The sequence below is a fragment of the Macrotis lagotis genome, chromosome 1 (genome assembly GCF_037893015.1).
Source record: "Macrotis lagotis isolate mMagLag1 chromosome 1, bilby.v1.9.chrom.fasta, whole genome shotgun sequence".
NCBI classification, from domain to species: domain Eukaryota; kingdom Metazoa; phylum Chordata; class Mammalia; order Peramelemorphia; family Peramelidae; genus Macrotis; species Macrotis lagotis.
Genome location: NC_133658.1, coordinates 647,888,930 through 647,909,184, shown reverse-complemented (window position 1 = coordinate 647,909,184; position 20,255 = coordinate 647,888,930). Strand labels below are relative to the sequence as shown.

Here is a 20,255-nt window from a genome sequence, read left to right as displayed (position 1 = left end):
TTGAACTCAGGTACTCCTGACTCCAGGGCCGGTGTTCTATCTACTGTGCCACCTAGCCACCCTGAACTCATTTTTGAAGTCATATTTAGTTCTAATGGAATGTTCAGTCAGATACATGTACTAAACAAAAAGTAAAATCTTATACACTAGGTTGGCTTCTCTATTTTAAACATAAATAGTATATTTCAACAAGCAAGTAATAGTTCTGATGTGAACAACAATAATAACTGATATAGTACTTTAAAATTTGCATAGCACTTTACATATATGTAGTAACTCATATATATCTTTACTTTGTAGATGAAGAAACTAAAGATTAAGTGACATTCATGCTTACAGAGCTAGTAAGCATAAATTCAAAATTGTTTTCTGGAATGTGAAAAAAACCTACATGAACTATTTCAGCTTATTTGTGTAGCCATTTATTTTATATGTTTGAAGTTATTTTTAACTTTTGGGTTTATTTCATATTACTGAAATGTCATTGATTAAGCAATTTTAGATAGTAATTAGGCTGAACATAGAATTCAGAAATCTTTTGGGAACATGTCACATGACTTTAAAGGAGCATTAAAAACTTTATACTTTAATAAAATTGAATTTGCTTTTCACGTGCATAAAAGATTTAATGCCATATAAATTGAGAATAATTGTACTGTTTAAAAGGATTAAATTTAACCTGAATCAATAATAACATGTGCAGTTTCAATTTAACTGCCTACTTAAAATAAAGTGGCAAACAAATAACAGCTAAATGATTAATAGCAATGCTTTTATTCACCTCCTCAACAGGCAAAATGGCCAGTTATTGAATATTTTATTGTGAGTGCAAAGGATGTTAATTGTACTAGAAACATGCTCTAATTTTAGTAAATTTTTGACTGAATGCTATGCTGAATATGAGGCTTTTGATTAGATGGAAATTTGATTTTATTTTGTTTGAAGTTATCACTGTAAGTACTCAAATATAGTCCATTAACTCCAGCAAATATCATGGCATATGCATATGAGACCCCTTTTCCTCCACTTCTCTTCATCCATTACTAACCTAGGAATCTGAAGAGGAGACCTGGCATCTGTTGTCTGTTTAGTAACAAAAGCTGTTGCATACACATTGTTCCTCTAACCTTTTATCAAATAGGGGGGAAAGAGGTGCATCTTTTGTGTGTAGATGATTACTGATGAAGGGTTACTTTACATTTATTTTGTTCCAATATCGTAAGTGACCTGGACCACATAATACAATTGAGCTTCTAAGCACACAATCTGATCACAATAGGGTTCTTCAGTATCATATTCTGTTACAACCATTAGATTTGTTTCCTGTGGAGTATTATTGCTTTCTGTGCTTATGCTATTGCAAAGGCACCATCACCTATTTGTTTTAACATACAGTTTTCATCAACAAAGGTGAAATGGATCTTTTAAGACTGTCCTTGTTACTTGGCAGGTATAAATGGCTGTGATTTGTAATTAGAGCTCTTTTATGAGAGCTACTTTCGAATTTAAAGACTTTTGTGTGCATGTTCTTATTCTAAGAGAGGTTCTGTCATTTTTTTGGGGGGGGCTCAAAAATCCTAATCTTAGCTACTAAACAATTAATTTTATATTTGGTTTAAGTTTTGTCTAGTTTCCACTTAAAGCTATCATTTTCTCTTAAAAGGTATTATGTCTTTCTCAGAAAATAAAAACAATTTAATTTCACTAATTTTTGTCTCCCTAAGTAATCTTTCAGCATCTAATTTTCAAGAAACAGACTGGTTTTTAAAAAGCTGTGATCTTTGCTGCTTAGGGGATAAGAAAATTGAAGATCCAAAATATTGTATGTTTCAGGGTGTACTAGATGAGTTTTTCTCCCCTAAATAAAGTTACATACTTTTTGTTCTTCCATTACTACAATCTGTATTACACAAAATGATCATCTTAGTGAGGTGAAACAATGAAATTCACTTTGTAATTGATGTCTTGTTATCTTTTGTTCCATTGTTTTCATCGTATCCATAAATACATATAGACATTTGAGGTAAAGTCAAAGTCTGTGACTGAGGAAGAGAAAATGACTTTAGGTGGAATTATTTAGTGAATCCCTGTATAACTGAACTATTCATTTTAATGGAATTACTGAATAGTTCTTTACTCTGCCTGTATAGATACAACTGTATTTTATTACATTAAAGCTCTTTTTTCTGTTATTATAGAAGATATTAGTATTTGGTCCTGGAAAACACTTATGACTAGAAAATGAAGGGTGAATTAATTAAATGTTTGACTGAATATAGTAGGATAATTTTTAAGTTAATAATTTTATATGGCCCTCAAATGATAGTATAAATTTCCAAATGGCCCTTGGCAGGAAAAAAAAGGTTCCAAAATTCTGTTCTAATATATAGTTTTGGTTTATTTAAATGATGGTGCACAGTGGTGCCAATCAGCATTTACTATTTTTGAAATAATCAGTAGCGACTTCAGATTTTAAATGGATTAAAAACAACTAGTGGGCAATCTCTCAGATAGCAAAACCTGAAATTGCTATAGACTTTAGTACTTTTTTTAGTTTTTTTTTTTGCAAGGCAAATGGGGTTAAATGGCTTACCCAAGGCCACACAGCTAGGTAATTATTAAGTGTCTGAGGCCAGATTTGAACTCCAGTACTCCTGACTCCAGGGCCAGTGCTCTATCCACTGCACCACTTAGCCACCCCAACTTTAATACTTCTAACCTGTAATTTTCCTTTTAATAAACATACTTCATAACACAAAACTTCTAATTGCTCCTTAGATTACTCATCTATTATGATAATACTATGTTTAATCAAAGAACAAATGTCAAAGAGTAATTAAAGCAGAGAGTAACAATTTCTCAGAGAATTATACTATGACACTGTGATATATAATATTGAGAAACTGAAATTTAGTAGTAATAATTATTAGTATTTATATAGCGCTTTAAAGTTTGCAAAGTTCTTTATGAAAATTATCTTATTTTATCTTATTTATTTAGGTACCAGGACTTATGTCATGAAAAATTAGGAATGATAGTAACTTGGAAAATGTAGGTTTCCTTCTTCCTTCTTCCTTTCCTACACTTAATCCATTCCTCCTGTTATGCACTCCATTAGGCATTGGAAGAGATACAAAAATAAAGAAGTAAAAAGTGTTTTGAAATCAAAGGAGGAAGAAATCATTATTCTAGGTTAAAGGAATAGAAAAAGCTTCATGTAGAAGAATAATTAGTTCCGTTTTGGACATGTAGAATTTGAGATGCCAAAGAAATATCCAGTTTGAAAGGGCACCTAGGTGGTGCAGTAGATAGAGCACTGGCCCTGGAATCAGGAAAACTTGAGTTCAAATCCTACCTTAGACACTTAATAATTGCCTAGTTGTGTGACCTTGGGCAAGTCACTTAACCTCAATGCCTTAAGTTAAAAAAGAAAGAAATATACAGTTTGAAATGTTCAAAAGATCATTTGTAAAGTTTAACTGTAGTTGAGAGGGAGTGATTGGATGTAGGACAGATTGAAAGTTATGCCTTTCACAATGAGGGGGTTAAGGGTATAGTACCCCTGGGATCTGGTAATCCATGTATAAGTTTTTGTCCCTCTCTTTGAACCAGAGAAGTCTGAATTTTCTTTTATGCAGTTTATATAAACTTGTTATAAAATTTGAGTTGATACTATATATTACTATACATATATTTTATACATCTTTTGAGTTTTTAAACCTTTTTTTCTGTGTCATTTGCTAGCCTTTGCATGCTGTCTGGCTTCTGAAAAATTCAGCAAAAATTTCCTTTGATTTCTTATGCTGACCAGAGATATAGTGAAACCAAGATGGGAAAAGTCACAGTGTAGAAGGGATAACTGGACTGCTAGTACAGAAATATGCTATTATTTTAACAGGTTATAATAACAATTTAAGAGTTAATAGGCTAAAAGAGGGTGGTAAAATGACTTCATTTTGTATGTGGATTTGATAATATAAAGAATCTTTACCATTTGGTGACAATAGGGAAAGTCAGAAGATAATATGAATGACTGCGTATCAAGGTGCTTGAAGGAGGATGCTACTTTCAGAACTGGGAAAATAAAGAGGTTGTTGTGTTTTCTTCCTTTTTTAAATGTTGCTGCTTCTTTTTTTCTTCCTTTTTTGAATGTTGCTCCCTAGTCCCAGAATGTGCTCCCTCTACCCCATCTTTTGCTGTTAAAATTCTATCATTCTTTAAAACTCAACTTCCCTGTTATCCATCAATAATGTCCTTTCCCTTTGGACCTCATATAGCACTTGCTTTTTACTGTAATGCCTTTTTATGTATTTTTATGCATTAGTTAAAACATACACCCGCATATATTTATATCTCATTCTCCAATTTTACTGGTATTTCAATGAAACCAGGTATTATACATAAACTCTGTTTTTAACACTGGTATATAATAAGTATTTAACAAAATTACATCATTAGATTTCTTGATTTAGGGGAAATTATGAGTTTCCTTTTAGTAATATTAAGTTTGAATTTTCAGGTGGTCATTCTTGTTCAATAGGTTATAAATGCTAATCTGTAGTTCTTGAGAGAGGTCATGGCTGCAGATGTATTAAGTTATATACATAGAAGCAAAGTTAAAACTAGGAGAGTACATGAGGTCATCAAGGATTTAGACTAGGGGTTCCTTACCATTTTTATATCATGGAGCCCTTGGGCAGTCTGGAGAAGCCTATGGGCATAAAATAAAATGAAACCAATCATATTTAAATACAATTATCAAAACATTTTTTAAAATCAATTTCCTGGAGAGAGAATAGAATAGATGGGGGGGGGGCGGGGAGAGGGGAGGAGTAAGGGATGGGGACCTGGATGAAGGGAAATAGAAATAATAATTGTGAAAAAAATTTTGAAGCATTTCTCTGATAAAGGCCTTATTTCTCAAATATGTAGAGAGATGAGTCAAAAATCATTCCCCAATTGATAAGTGATCAAAAGACATCAATAGTTTTCAGATGAAGTAATTAAAGCTTTCTAAAACCATATGAAAATGTTTAAACAGTAGATTGATAACTGCGAAATAAAATAATTTTGAGGTACTATAGCATACTTATTAGACTGATTAATAGGACAGAAAGGGAAAATGATAAATGTTGGAGGGGATGTTGGAAAAATGAGATATTAATGCATTCTTGGTGGAGCTGTTCTGTAGAGCAATTTACATCTGTGTTCAAAGGGCTATAAAATCATGCCTACTCTTTGACCTTGCAATACCACTACTAATCCTAAAAGATATTAAAAAAACAAAAAGTTAAAGAACCTATATGTACAAAAATATTTATACCAGCTCTTTTCTAGTGGCAAAGAATTGAAAATTGGGGACAAACCCATTAACTGGGAATAGATGAACAGATTGTGATATATGACTATGATGAAATACTATTCTGCTACAAAAAATGATGAGCCCTTGGGGTGGCTAGGTGGCGCAGTGGATAGAGCACTGGCCCTGGAGTCAGGAGTACCTGAGTTCAAACCTGACCTCAGACACTTAATAATTACCTAGCTGTGTGGCCTTGGGCAAGCCACTTAACCCCATTTACCTCGCCCAAGGCCACACAGCTAGGTAAAAAAATAAAAATTAAATTAAAAAAATGATGAGCCCAATGCTCTGAGAAAAACCTGGAAAGACTTGTATAAGCTAATACAAAATGAAATGTACTGTGTACAAAGTAATAGCAAAATTGTAAATTGATCAACTGTGAAAGACTTAAGTTACTCCCAGTAATACAAGAGATCCAAGATGAATCCAAGGGACTTGGGATGAAAATTGCTATCCATCCCCAGAGAAAGAACTAATGGTATCTGAATACAGATTGAAGCATACATTTTTTTTATCATCTTTATTTTTCTTGAAGGTTTTTCTTTTGGTTACATTTTCTTTTACAACATGACTATTTTGGAAATATTTTGCATGACTACACATGTATAACATATATTGAATTTTTGCCTTCTCAATGAGGGGGGTTGGGATTGGGGAGAGAGGGAGAGAGAGAATTTGGAACTCAAAATTGAATATTACAATTGCTTTTACATGCAATGAGGGAAAAATATAAAGAAAAAAAATCAAATTCCTGGACTCCACCTTAAGAGCCTCTGGTTTAGAGAGGGACCTAAAAGACACCTGCATTACAGAGAGTAATAAGAACCAATGAAGGAGTCAAAGAGAATGTTCTGAAGAGTAGTGGAGAACCAGGAGAGTTTAGAAGCTTTAGTAGTTGTCCTTCATATTTGAAGAGGACCATGTAGTCATATATATATATGAATTGCACATTATGTTTATCCTAGTGAGAGGAGTACTGTACAAAGATATCCTTCTCACCGTCTTTTCTAGAACTGTTTCACCCTTGATCTGATTTTATAGGAAACAGAACTTCTGGTGATATCTAGATGCTTCAGGAGTCATATCCTTATGGATATGATCTCCCTCCTGAATGATTTTTTGGCAACACTTTTACAACAATAGAGTATAACTATCCATTCTCTTGATGTCCATTAAACAATGGTTTGTCACCAAGACATATTTGTAGTTTTTTGACAATACAGTATAGCTAACCCATTTCTTATTGTCAGAAGATGACTGAATTGTTCTACTCATCTCTGCAACCCCTTGGTTTCCCAGAAGCTGGGTGGGTCATGGGAATAACCCTTCCAAACAGATAGTTAGCATTTTTATAGTCAGTTAAAGGCTGTATTCAAATGATGTTTTTTATACATTACTAAAATATTCTTAAGAGTAAACATAATACCCCCTCCCCCCCAAAAATATAGACCCTCATGAGCAAAAATTAAAATTAAATAATAGTAATAATAATAATAATGGGGTGGTCAGGTGGCACAGGGGACAGAGCACTGGCCCTGGAGCCAAGAGTACCCGAGCCCAAATCTGGCCCTGGACACCCAACAATCACCCAGCTGTGTGACCCTGGGCAAGCCACCCCAGCCCCATTGCCCTGCAAAAACAAAAAAAACCCCACCAAAATAAAATAAAATAAAATAAAATAATAATAATGATGATGATGATGATGAGGGAGGCTAGGTGGCGCAGCGGACAAAGCACCAGCCCCAGAGTCAGGAGCACCCAAGTCCAAATCCAACTTCAGACACCCGACAATCACCCAGCTGTGCGACCCTGGGCAAGCCACCCAATCCCATTTGCCTTGCAACCCCTCCCCCCAAAATAAAAAAATAATAAAAATGTGCTTCAGTCTGTTATCTAGTTAAAACTCTCATCCAATGAAGGAATTTCTTCTGTAATTTCTCCAACAAAGTGTTATCCAAGACTTCCTCTGGCATCTAAACACTATGTGATGCTCAGAAAGTAACTTAAATTCCTCAAACTTTAGTTTCTTCATCTGTAGAATAAGAGTCAGTCATTCACTGAGCATTTATTAAACTTTTACTATGTGCCAGGTACTTTTCTAAGCATAGAATAAAGAAAAATATGAAACAGTCCCTGCCCTCAAGGAACTTGGATTCTAATAAGGGAGACAACACGAATGTACATAAGAGTGTACATACTTAATCTTGCTATCTCTTATATTTTATTTTTCTTCCTCAAGGATATGCTTTTTCTCTCATCACATTCAACTTAGATCAATGTATACCATGGAAATAATGTAAAGACTAACAGACTGCCTTCTGTGAGGGGTGGGGGGACAGAAACAAGAACAGAGGAAAAGTTGTAAAACTCAAAAATCTTTCTTTTATTTAAAAAAAATGTACATACTTCATACAAAATGAATATAAGATAGTTTTGGTAAGGACTGCACTAGCAGCTGGGGGATCAAAAGGGCTTCATGTTGAAGATGACACTTGAGAAGAACTTTGAAGGAAATCAGAAATTCCTTCAAAAAGCAGAGGTGAGAAGGGATGGGGGCAGACATCACAAGGACAAGGAGACTGGAGAAGTATCATGTTCACCAAGTAGCAAATAGGTCAATATTAGTTGGATCATAGAATATAAGGAGGGGAGTAATGTGGAAAAAGGCTTGGAGAGGTAGGCAGAGGCTACTTTGTGAAGATGTTTAAATGACAAAGGATAAGAGGAACCACTAAAATTTATTGCAGGGGGTTGGGGGAAAGTGACATGATCAGATCTGTACTTTAGAAAAACCATTTCTGCTGTTGTATGAAAATAGATTAGAGTGAAGCTTGGCTTGAAGCCGGATGAACAAATAGGAGATCAGTCTAATCAAAAGGTGATGACAACTTTAGCTATGTGAGTGGAGAGGAAGAGAAATATGAAAGAAATGATATGAGGACAGAAGTGATAAGCTTTGGAAACATCCTATCAACTGGTTCCTTCCCTGCTGCCTTAAATATACTCAAATCCCCTTCATACTTAAAAAAAATAACAATACAAAACTTCACTAGATTTTTGCCATTCTCTAAAGTTATCATCTATCCCCCCTTCCTTTCACAACAAATCTCTGAAATATCTATTTGATATCTCCACTTCTCACTCAACTCTACCTTTCAGTGCCAAATGTTATTGCTTCATTAAAGCTGCAATCTTCATCAGTGATCTGTTAATTGCACAATTTGATAGTATTTTCTTATTTGAAATCCTTATTGTCCTATCTGCTTTATGTTGTATGTATTTTTATCAGTCCTTCTTGTCTTCCCCATCAGACTGTAAAATTACTGTGCATAAGAATTATTTCATTCTTTGTACTTGTGTCACTGATGCCTAACACATTGCTTGACACCTAGCAGGCACTTAATGATACTTGTTTGTTGGTCGATTCCTCCTCAAGCAATCAATTCTTTCCTCTTCAGAAAGAGATAGAGTCCCTGAATTTGCTACTTATTACTTGAGTGATCCTTGGCTAAGTTACTTAATGTCTATCTCACTTTTCTTACTGTAAAATAAAGAAGTTGAACCAATTGACCTTTAAGGTCCCTTCCAGCTCCAAATATATGATCCTACTTAGAACCTAGTTCATTACTTTTATCCATTACACCATCAGACAGAATAAATTCTTAATACTATCTGATATATAGTGTCCATTTTTATTTCATTATCTCATTAACTGATTAGCACAGTGCCTGGCACATCAGGAATTTGATAAATACTGATTATTCTACTTGCATTTTCATATCCATGTCAATTTAAACTGTTTAAAATGATAACTTCTAAGTTTTAATTTCATTTTAAAATTATTTGTTCCCTGATCAAACTGCTTCAGGTTATTCTAGGTATTTCATACAAGATTAGAAATAACAAAGTACTACTTCTACTCTCCAGTTTCTTAATGTTCAAGGCTTTGGAAAAATCTTTGAGATGATCAATGTAGTTTTTATAATGCTCCAAGAATTACATTAATTTCTTTTTTTTCTGTTAACCTTGAGTGTCATCAGTCTAATTCTGGGGTTGGATTTAAGAATTATTATGAGATGATCCTCTACTCCTGCTTCATTCAATACAGTCAATGCTACTTCTGTTTCCATTAAGTAAAAGGTTTTCTCTAATCCATATACACTGAATTATGGATTGATCATGCTGAGCTACAAGAGAGTAAATGCTTTGAGGAGGTTATAGAAACATCTACACACAAGTGATTTGTCAGGCTGCTTTTAAAATTGTGGCTTTTAAAAACAAGAAGAAATATATTTTCTTTGACTCTAAGAAAAAGCTTTTCTTTGTCCATTTTGAAATACAGTTATGAAGATGCATAACTAATTTGTAGAAATTAAAGATATTTTAGTCTTACATTATGAAAGGAGTCTTAAGATAAACTTTTACTTGATTCATTGCTCCTAAATAATCCAGATCAATATATTTAGCAAATATATTTAAGCTATGTTCCCCATAGGTAAAATGAAGCAGAAAACTGAACAATTAACTAAATAAATAATTCATTGTCTGAATGATACAAATAATACTTTTGTGGATTCGTGATAACATAATATATCATATTTAAGTTCCCAATGACTTTATATAAAACACATATAAACATATATATCACAAACAAATTAGAGGAGCAAGAAATAAATTATCTCTTGGATCTTTGGCTAGATAAAATGAACAATTTGGATTATATAAACTTAAAAGTTCTTGTACAAACAAAACCACTATAAGCTAATAAATAAAACAAGAAGATTAAACATTTAAGTAGGAAAATCTTTGTAGCAATTTTCTGATAAAACTTTTATTTCAAACACAAACACACATATGGAATAGATTCAAATTTATAATAATAAGAGCTATAACCACTTGTTGCAGTTGTTTTTAAATTAACTTTTCTCTATTAATAAAATTCTATTTTCTTTCCCACTTTTTTCCCTCCTGAAAAATACAGAGCAAAAGCCTTGTAACAAAATAGCCATAGTCAAGTAAAACAAAAACCCACAATGGCCATGTCAAAAATTTGTTTCTCAATATGTACCCTAAGCCCATCACCTGTCAGAAGTTAAATAATATGTTTCATCATAAGTCCTCTGGAATTATGGTTGACCATTGTGTTGATAAGAGTTCTTTAAGTCTTTTGATGATGTTTCTCTTTATAGCATTTTGCTTTTATTGTGTAAATTGTTCTACTGGTTATGTTCACTTCATCTTTCAGCAATTTGTACAAGGTTTCCCAGGTTTCTCTGAAAATATTTTTTCATCATTTTTTTGGGGAGGTTTTGCAAGGCAATGGAGTTAAGTGACTTTCCCAAGGTCACATAGCTAGATAATTATTAAGTGTGTGTCTGAGGCCAAATTTGAACTCAGATCCTCTTGACTCCAGGTCCACTGCTCTATCCATGGTGTCATCTAGCTGCCCCCCACTTCATCATTTTTTTACAGAATTTCATGACATTTATATACTATGATTTGTGCAGTCATCTCCAATTGACAAAGATCCCAGTGGTTTCCATTCTTTGTCTCTATAAAAAATTGTAGCCAAAATCTAATGAAGAAATCCAAGCTATCAATGATGATATGAAAAAAATGTTCCATATTACTAATAATCACTGAAGACCAATTCTAAAGTTCTACTTCAGACCCATTAGATTGGTAAAGTTAATTTAAAAAGCTGGAAAGTATAGTAGTGAAAGGATATTAATGCAAATGAACTGTTAATGTTGCCATTTTGAAAAGCAATTTAAAACTATGGCTCAAAAGTCACCAAATTGTGTATCTGACCCAGAAAGACAATTAGTTGGCTTATACCCCAAAGAAATTAAAGAGGAAAAGGACAAATAAGTATAAAAAGATTTATGGCAGCTTTTTGTAGTGATAAAGAACTGGACACAATTGGGAAGTGCCTAAACAATGTATGGCATAGGAATTAATGGAAACTACTATATCATAAATCTGTAAAAGACTTGTGTATGAATTGATACAGAGTGAAATAAGCAGAACCAGAACAATTTATATAACAGTATTAAGACAAACAGCTCTGAATGACTTAAGAACTCTGAACAATGCAAAGACGAACCATGATTCCAGGAGATCAATGATGATACTTGCTATTCACCTGATATTTATCTTTGGACATTGCCAATGTAGAAATTTGTTTTGCCTGATCACATATGTTTGTTAAAAAAGTGCCTGTTTTTCTGACTACTCTCTCCCTCACTTGTAAATTGGACTCCCACATCCTTTGTGTTCCTTCACTCTATTTGCACTTTACCCACTCAACTCTATTCTCCCTACCATTATCTTACTACATGCTCTCATTACCACCAACCAGACTCCATTTCCTTTCCAAACTACTGTTCATACCATTGAGAGAATGATCTTTACCATCCTATTCTCAAAAATATTTAGTGACTCCCTTTTGATGATGAGTAAAGTTAATATTCAAAGCTCTCTATAAAGCCTTCTATCATATTACTCTCTTCTATATACTCATATATTCCAAGCAAATGGATTATCCTTATCCCCCATAACACAAATGTCACTTTCCCAAACCCATGCCTTCATTCACTATGTATTATAACTCACTGAATCTCTATTTATCCTTTAAAGCTCAACCCAATCATCATTTCCTATGTGAAGTCTTTGAGCCATCTTCTATTAACACTTTCCCCTTTAGGTCTAACATTAGTACTTTTTCCCTACAACTTTCAAAACACATTTTTCATATTATTTTTTTATCCTCATATCACTAGTGTGTGTATAGTTTGAGAACAGAGGCCCTGTCTTATTTAAGTTTTGTTTCTTCCCTATAAGACAGCATGGGAAGAATAGAGTTCTTAATAAATATTTGCTGCCATTATACCCCAAACTTTGGGTTGGTAAGTGTCACAAAGTTAAGTGTAACAAGAAGCATGACCCCATGCCTTGAGCTCTCAGAAGTATGCCTTTTAAAATGGTTCTTAAGAAGGTTCTCCCGAACAAAATTCTGAGTATACAATTAAGAATAATTTTCTAAAAGAAGAAAAGGAAGGAACAGCTAAAGAAACTACTATTCTTACACAGAAGGTACTCTAATGAACTCAACTTTTACAAAAGATGAATGCAAGGGCACTTAAGGACAAATACAAGAGTCGATAACAGTCCTATGAAAATTTCAGGAGCTCTAATGCCCTGAATGAACTGAAGCTTGTAATAGACACTGAGAACAAAAAAAGTCAGCTAGTCAATAAACATTTATTGAGTGCTACTATAGTTAAAGCACTGTGCTACATACTAAGGATACAAAGAAAGGCAAAAGACAGTACTTATTTTCAAGCAGTTCACAGTCTATTGGGGTGAAAACATACAAATAACTATATATATATATATAAATTATATTAAGAATAATTTAAGATAATCAACAGAGGAAGGAATTAGATAAATATAGGACCTGTTAAGGGTTTCCCTATAGAAGATGGTATTTTAGCTGGGTATTAAAGTTAGCTAATAGGTGGAAATGAGAAGGGAAAACATTCCAGGATTGAGGGAAAGCCTGTGAAAATGCCCAGATAGGAAATAAAAGATGAAAGAAAGGTAGGGATGTAGATTATGAAGAACTTTGAATGCCAAAGAAAGGATTTTATATTTGATCCTAAAACTCAGAGAGTCACTAGAGTTAACAGAATGGGGGGAGAGCTGTGGCTAGGAGACCAATCAGCAAGCTACTTTAATAGATCAGGCATGAGGTAATGAGGATCTATATCAGGACAATGGCAAGGACAGAGGAGAAGAAGGGGTTAATGGGAGAATTGTTAGGAAATCAACAGGCCTTGGAAAAATATTGGATATGTGGAGGTGTAGTGAGAGAGAATAATTAAAGTTGGCAGTTAGGTTCCAAGCCTGGAGGAATAATAGCAGGATGGTGGTACCCTAAACAATAATAAGGCACTTAGTAAGAGGAGATATGATAATTGAAACCACACAAGTTGATAAGATGGTCAAGTAAAATAATATAGAGGAGAAAAAGGTCCAGAACTGAGCTCAAAATAAAGAAAAACTCTCTTACAATCAGGCTATCCAAAACTGAAATGGGCTACCTCATGAAGTAGTAAACTTCCCACTAGGAAAAGTATTAATGAACCCAAGGCTTAATGAATACTTGTTGGAAATATTTCAGATCTGATTCCTTTTTCACATGTTGGGCTGGACTAGATGACTGTTAAGGTCTCTTCCAACTCTTCCAAGAAAGTAGGCAGTTCAGTCTATAGTGAAAAGAGCACTAGTTCTCGAAGGAATCAGACTCAAAAACTCATCTCTGGTACTACCTGTGTGAACCTGAACAAATTATTTCACCTTCCTTGGGTCTCAGTTTTCTCATTTGTAAAATTAAGGGTTTGGAGAAGAGGGCTTCTCAGGTTCCTTCCATCTCTGGATTTATGATCCCATGACTTGGGGCCCATTATCTCTATTCAACCTTATTTTATACCCCCCCCCCCCAAATTCTTTGAAGCTATCAGGAAACTCTTTCTACTGTGCGCTTGCCAAACATTCCTGATAAATTCTAGTTCCATGTTTTTATTAGATGTCTTTCTCCTCCTGGAGTAGATATCCTACACCCTTCTTCACAAACAAGTTCAAGATCTATCTATAGAGTGGAGGAGGCTAGCTAAGACTTGGGGCAGTTGCTGGTCTATTAAAAAAATTTGTGAAACCTGCAGGGGTGATTTTCTGTTAAAATCTTTTAACAAAACTTTGTTTTTCCTAAAAAAAAGAGCAACTATCACCTCCATCCCCACCACTCCCCACCACTGGGAGAAGACACTGCATCATTTGTGTATCTGTATCCCTAGAAAGTAGAACATTGCCTTTCACATAGTAGATTCTTAACATTTGTTGCATTTTAATCTATAAAAGTTATCCTCATTTCTCTGACCATCTTCATTTTTCCCCTTGCTTTTCTGAATTTCTCCCACTATTATTCTACTCTATACTTTACCCATTAAGTTTCACATGTAACAATCTTATTTCCTATAACTAGATTGTAAACTTCTTGTAGTAATTGAGTTCTTCTTTTATACTTCTTCATAGTTCCTAAGCACAGTGTTAGTTATAAAATAAGCACCTAATGAGTGCTTGATTAGTCCACACAGCTAGGTAATTATTAAGCGTCTGAGACTGGATTTGAACCCAGGTACTCTTGACTCCAGGGCCGGTGCTTTATCCACTGTGCCACCTGGCCACCCCATCAGTGGAAATCTTAAAACTAATCAACCTTAAAAAAAAAGCTAGTTGAGGTATCAGTGACTGTAATTAATGATATTCCTTTGTCTTTTTTCTTATGTAGGCTCATTGAAAGGAGAGAAAAAAATGTAGTTTCTAGCTTCTCTCTGTTGGCTATTCAAAGATATCTCATTTAAAGACAACCCTTGTTTCTTCCCTCTTGAAACTTTACCAATGATTTGAAATAGCAACTTCAGAACTATTGATTAATATAACATACCTTTTATTCTCACCAGGGACTTGAGGAGGGGGATGATTCCCCCTGGAGAGTTTAACTGCTTCATTACTGATCTCTTCCGACTCGCTCAGATTTTGAAATTGTGGACTTTCCTCCTCTAAGCTGTCACGCTCCATTTCCTTCATTAGGGATTCATGGTTTTGGTTCTGTTTCTGAAGGTTAGAATGGAATTTTATTTCTTGGACAGAGATTTCTGAGTCAAATTCAAGAGAGTCTTGGAAAATCTGATGTAAATCTTTGTTTAAAGGTGGTTCAGTGGATCTGACTTTTAAGTTGGTATGATGAACAGGGGGATGAATGGAGAATTTTGGAACTGGTGTAATGTTATTCATGTTGCAAATGTTCGAAGGGTTGCTGATCCGAAGAGTTGGTTATATACATAAATTTGAGATTCAAAATAGCACTACCTAAGGAAAAAATAATGCTTATTTTACTTTATATATATATATATAAAACTTTATATAACTTTATATAACTATTGAAAATTATTAACAGCTTTGCTAAGCAAAAAATTAAAATGAATTACTAAAACAACTATACTAAATTATCTGCAGACTTTCCTATTTCCCATTTTCTTTCTAAAGGGAAAGTCTAAACTTGGACATGTGTGTTTTTTCTCTCCACAGAAAGTCATCCTTATGTGAAGCTTATAAGCATTGAGTGCAGTTTACAGAAGGAACCAAATTGCTTGTTTGGAGGCAGATTCACATTTTCAGCTTCCAAAGGGTTTGTTATAAATAAGCCAGGACAAAGCCAAATGGTTAATTATGGATAACACTTTGATGAATTCATTTCAAACAACCTGGACAATTCAAATGAGTCATGTTCATTTATATTCATGTATGGAGTACTAGGTCACCATTTGTTAAAGCACAACAGGTACAAGGTCAATGCTTCTGGGAAGGAAGGAGAGACAGTATACTCTCAGAGCTGGAACTCTGAATAGGAAGCCTGTTCTATTCCTGGCCTTACCTTGACTGGCTGAGTGATTTGTAGCAAATTACTTTTCTTTTTTTTTATGACCAAGTTGTAATACGAGTCTAATATGAGATCCCTTCCTATCCTAGAAGTATGATATAAAGTTGGAGTTTCTGTAGGGATAAAGAAAGATGCATTTATTCATTCTTCCTTTTTCAGAAATTTACTCTTTCAGGGTCTCTTTTCCCTTCCTGGTTTGCATTTTTTTTGCAAATTTTGCAAATTTTCTGTATGTTTGATGACTAAAGCCATCTTTACTATTAGCATTTACTGAACGGGTTTTGCTGTTATTCTTTTTAACTAGTCATGACTTTAATCAAATAATTGTAGCTTTACTTATCTCATGGGTAGTTGTGAGAATTAATGTTGACTGTTGTTAATGTTTCCAAGGAACACAATGAACCCCTTAGAGGAAAAGTACTATGACAAACACAAGAGGCCAAAAGCAATACTTATCTTACATACTGCTAACAGTGGTTCTTAGCAGCATCTATTGTTTATAGAACATAGTTTTGGGGATCGAAATGGCATAAAAATAAATTATATACAGTTTCTATACCAATTTTTCTTTTGCCACTAATAAGCATGTTATTCTGTTGCTGTTTTCTGAAATAATATATTAAGTAACTGATTTCATCTAAAAATGGAAAATATACTCTTAGTTAATTTTTGTGGTCTATTTTAAAGATTAAGGCTAGTGTATTAGGAGGTCTGAAGAATGAGTATTTTACAGATAAAGGGTCATTATATCACTTTTCTCAGGAGTATAAGAATTTAATCCTTTTATCTTAAGGTTTATCTTATTATAGATGTCTTGATATGTAATCTGAGAAAAGAATAAGCAGGTAAGAAAAGAAATAAAACTTCAACCAGAATAAATTACTTTAGTGTTTTCAGACAGCAGAGCACAGTCATGAAATACAAAAAGTAGATCTTCAGCAGAGGGCTGCTCTGCAAAAGCAAAAAGCTAAGGAAAGTAAACACAGATGTGGCCAGTCCATTGAGAATGTGTTACGGTCAATTCAGTCCTGACAAGGATGTTTAAGTAACCTCATGGTGTTTTCGCCGGTATAGGAATAGGTTGGTGAAAAACTGGCAACAACCTGCGATTTATGATAAAAGGTGGACAACTGTTTTTCTAGTGATATCTGGAGATAAGAACTTATAGGTTCATAGATACTCAGAGAGTTCTTCCTTTGAGAGTTTAAACACTACATTTTTTTCCATGTTCAGGGGGTGGGGAACAAGTATTCAAGTCCCAGGTCCACTTAACGAAAACGTTGGGCAAGACTCCTCTCTTGGGCCCAGCTCCTCCTCTGTAAAATGAAGACCACTAAAGCCCCTTCCCTCTGCACGACAAATGCTTTTTTCTTTTAGTCCCAGGTAAGTTCCCACCTTCCTTAAAAAGGCTTATGCCGGTGCTGCCTTTGCTCCAGGATGATCACCTTGTGCTTCGAGATCCAGAGGCAGCAAATGCGAGTTCAAATCCTGTGCCAGGCGCCTCTCCCACTGCAGCGCGGGCCTCCTCCGGCGGCCGCGGCCGGCCTGGCGCTGCTCGGGGCTGCCGGCTGGGTCGGGAGGGGCTGCCCTTGGCCTTGGCCTCGGCCTCCCTCCCGCTCAGGCCGGCCTGGCGCTGCTCGGGGCTGCCGGCTGGGTCGGGAGGGGCTGCCCTTGGCCTTGGCCTCGGCCTCCCGCTCAGGCCGGCCTGGCGCTGCGCGGGGCTGCCGGCTGGGTCGGGAGGGGGCGCTCCTCTCGGGAGGGGCTGCCCTTGGCCTTGGCCTCGGCCTCCCTCCCGCTCAGGCCGGCCTGGCGCTGCTCGGGGCTGCCGGCTGGGTCGGGAGGGGCTGCCCTTGGCCTTGGCCTCGGCCTCCCGCTCAGGCCGGCCTGGCGCTGCTCGGGGCTGCCGGCTGGGTCGGGAGGGGGCGCTCCTCTCGGGAGGGGCTGCCCTTGGCCTTGGCCTCGGCCTCCCTCCCGCTCAGGCCGGCACGCGCCCGGCGCCCGGCGCTGCACTAACGCGGGTTGACTGACTGGGGGCACCCTCTGGGGGGGGGGGAGGGATGGCGGCCCCGCCCCCGGGCCCCGGTTTCCCGCCCTCCCGGGTGGGTTCCGCCCGCTTCTCTTCTCCGCCCTTCCTCCCCTCCCTTGCTCCCCCGCCCGCTGCCGCCGGTCAGTCACCTGCCGTGCTCCTCCGCGGCTCGGGCCGCAGCACCCCCTCCTCCCGGTCCTCCGCCGCCGCCGCCTCATGCTCAGACCGGCGCCCCCCCCCCAGCCCCGCCTCCCGCTGGCGTGGCCGTTGCCCGGGCGTTGCCCTGGCGACCGCGGCACAACACCGCCCCACCCCCTCCGTCCCAGCGGGGCGCCCGGACCGGACCATTCACGGCTTCTCTGGAGGGGGCGGCGGCGAGGGGAAGAAGAGAGACTAAGGAAATGGAAGCGGGTCGGCGCCCGAGGCCGAGGCGCCACGGAACTGAAAGCCCCCCGAGGCCGGGCCTGGGGTCTTTCTGGCTCCGCCGTGCCGGGTGGGAGGGAGGCGACGGGCCGCCCCTGGGGCCCTGCTTGGTCGCTCCCTCGCCCCGGCTCGGCTGGGGGGGGGGGGGGGGGCGTGGCTTGACCCGGCCTCCTCCCGGGATTTCCCGCTTAAACTTGGGTTCTGGGCGCTGGGGCGGGGGAGGGGATGCGGACGCAACCCGCGCGTTTTAATCCGATTTATTCTAATTTTTCTCTATCGTTTGAGGAAAACTAATGAAGCCCGGATTTATAGCACTAGCGGGTTTCCAGGCGGAAAGGCTGGACCGCGGGAGGGGAAGCCGGAGGGGGGGAGGGGTCGCGCCCCGGACCCCGACTCCCCCGCCTTCATCATCTCACATCCAAATGGAGCTCGGATAAACAGCCCCCCCCCCGCAGACTGGGGGGACCACCATCCACTCCCCCACCCCGGCCTTCCGGCTTCCTCAGCTCTGGCGCCCCCTGGAGCCGGGGCTCCAGAGCCGGAGGACCTGCTAGTCACTGACCGTGACCTTGAGCGAGTCACTTAACCCTGATTGACTCTGATCTAGGGCCATTTCCAGGCCTCCTGATTCACACCTGACCCTGGAACGAGATGGCCAAATGGGGTGGGCAGTGAGGCTCGTCTTGGTATCCCTAACCTGGCGTCATAGTCTGCTTGGAGAAGGAAGGACAAACCCGCACTTAACGTGCCGGACGCACAAATGCAATGCAATCAAGCAATAATGGCACTGTACTAAGCTCTGGGGTCCAAAAAAGGGCTAAAAGGCGACCCCACCTTCAAGAACTTAGGATCTATTGGGAGAAAAATCACGCAAACAGACAAAGCAAGCCATATCCGGGAGTAATAGGAAAAATTTTAAAGAGGGAAAGCACTGGAATTAAAAGAGGGGAAGATTTCCCAAGAAGGTGGGATTTAAATAGAAAGACAGTCCCTGCCCTCAAGGAACTCACATCTAGAATAACCTGTGGTTTTGTGAATTGTTGACTATAGACCTGCACTGATGACTTGCTTCTCACTGATTATCAGCCAGATTTAATTAGCTTTTTTAGAAAGGATGTTTTTTTATTAATATAAATGTTTTGTTTTTCAATTATATACAATAATAGTTTCTACCGATCATTTTCAACAAGGTTTTGAATTTTAAAATTTTTCCCTTCCCCCCCAACAGAAGGCAATCTGATAGTCTGCTTTTGTTTCCATGATGTGCATAGATCAAAACTTGAATGAGTTGAGAGAAAAAATAGATCCTTAAGGAAGAAAGAAAATATTAGAGATAGAAAAATTATTTAGTACATAAACCAACTTGTTTTTAATTGAAGGTAATAATCTTTGGTCTTTGTTTAAACTCCACAGTTTTTTCTCTGGACACAGATAGTATTCTCCATCATAGATCCCCTAAAATCGTCCCTGATTATTGCACTGATGGAGTGAGCAAGTCCATCAAGGTTGATCATCCCTCCACATTGTTGTTAGGGTGTACAGTGTTCTTCTGGTTCTGCTCATCTCATTCATCATAAATTCATGCAGGTTTTTCCAGACTTTTCTGAAATTCCAAACCCCCTGATTTCTAATAGAACAATAGTGTTCCATGATACTCATATACCACAATTTGTCCATCCATTCCAATTGATAAGCATCCCCTCCATTTCTAATTCTTTGCTACTACAAACAGAGCTGCTATAAATATGTTTGTACGTGTGAGGTTTTTACCCTTTTTTCATGATCTCTTTAGGATACAGACCAAGTAGTGGTATTGCTGGATCAAAGCATATGCACATCTTTATTGCCCTTTGGACATAATTCCAAACTGCTCTCCAAAAAAAACTGCAGCAGTTCACAGCTCCACCAATAAGGCATCAGTATCCCAGATTTACCACATCTCA

At 37.6% G+C, this 20,255-nt stretch overlaps 1 protein-coding gene across 11 annotated transcripts in view; it reads right to left on the bottom strand.

The window, feature by feature from the left end:
• JHY (junctional cadherin complex regulator) overlaps positions 1-18,122 on the bottom strand; it is a 117,821-nt gene extending 99,699 nt beyond the window's left edge. For 2 of the 11 annotated variants that reach the window (XR_012474180.1, XM_074215306.1), the window contains exons 1-2: positions 17,259-17,933; positions 14,868-15,292 (exon numbers count right to left, since the gene is read on the bottom strand). Coding sequence is in view for 10 of the 11 variants with exons in the window: in XM_074215306.1 (XP_074071407.1) it covers positions 14,868-15,217 (350 nt within the window). In the remaining variant the exon portion in view is untranslated. Of the gene's footprint in view, positions 1-4,671; positions 4,712-14,867; positions 15,293-17,258; positions 17,936-18,038 lie in introns of those variants that run through there. The other 9 variants (XM_074215309.1, XM_074215311.1, XM_074215310.1 and 6 more) reach the window with 8 other exon arrangements.
• Positions 18,123-20,255: the final 2,133 nt, after the last annotated feature.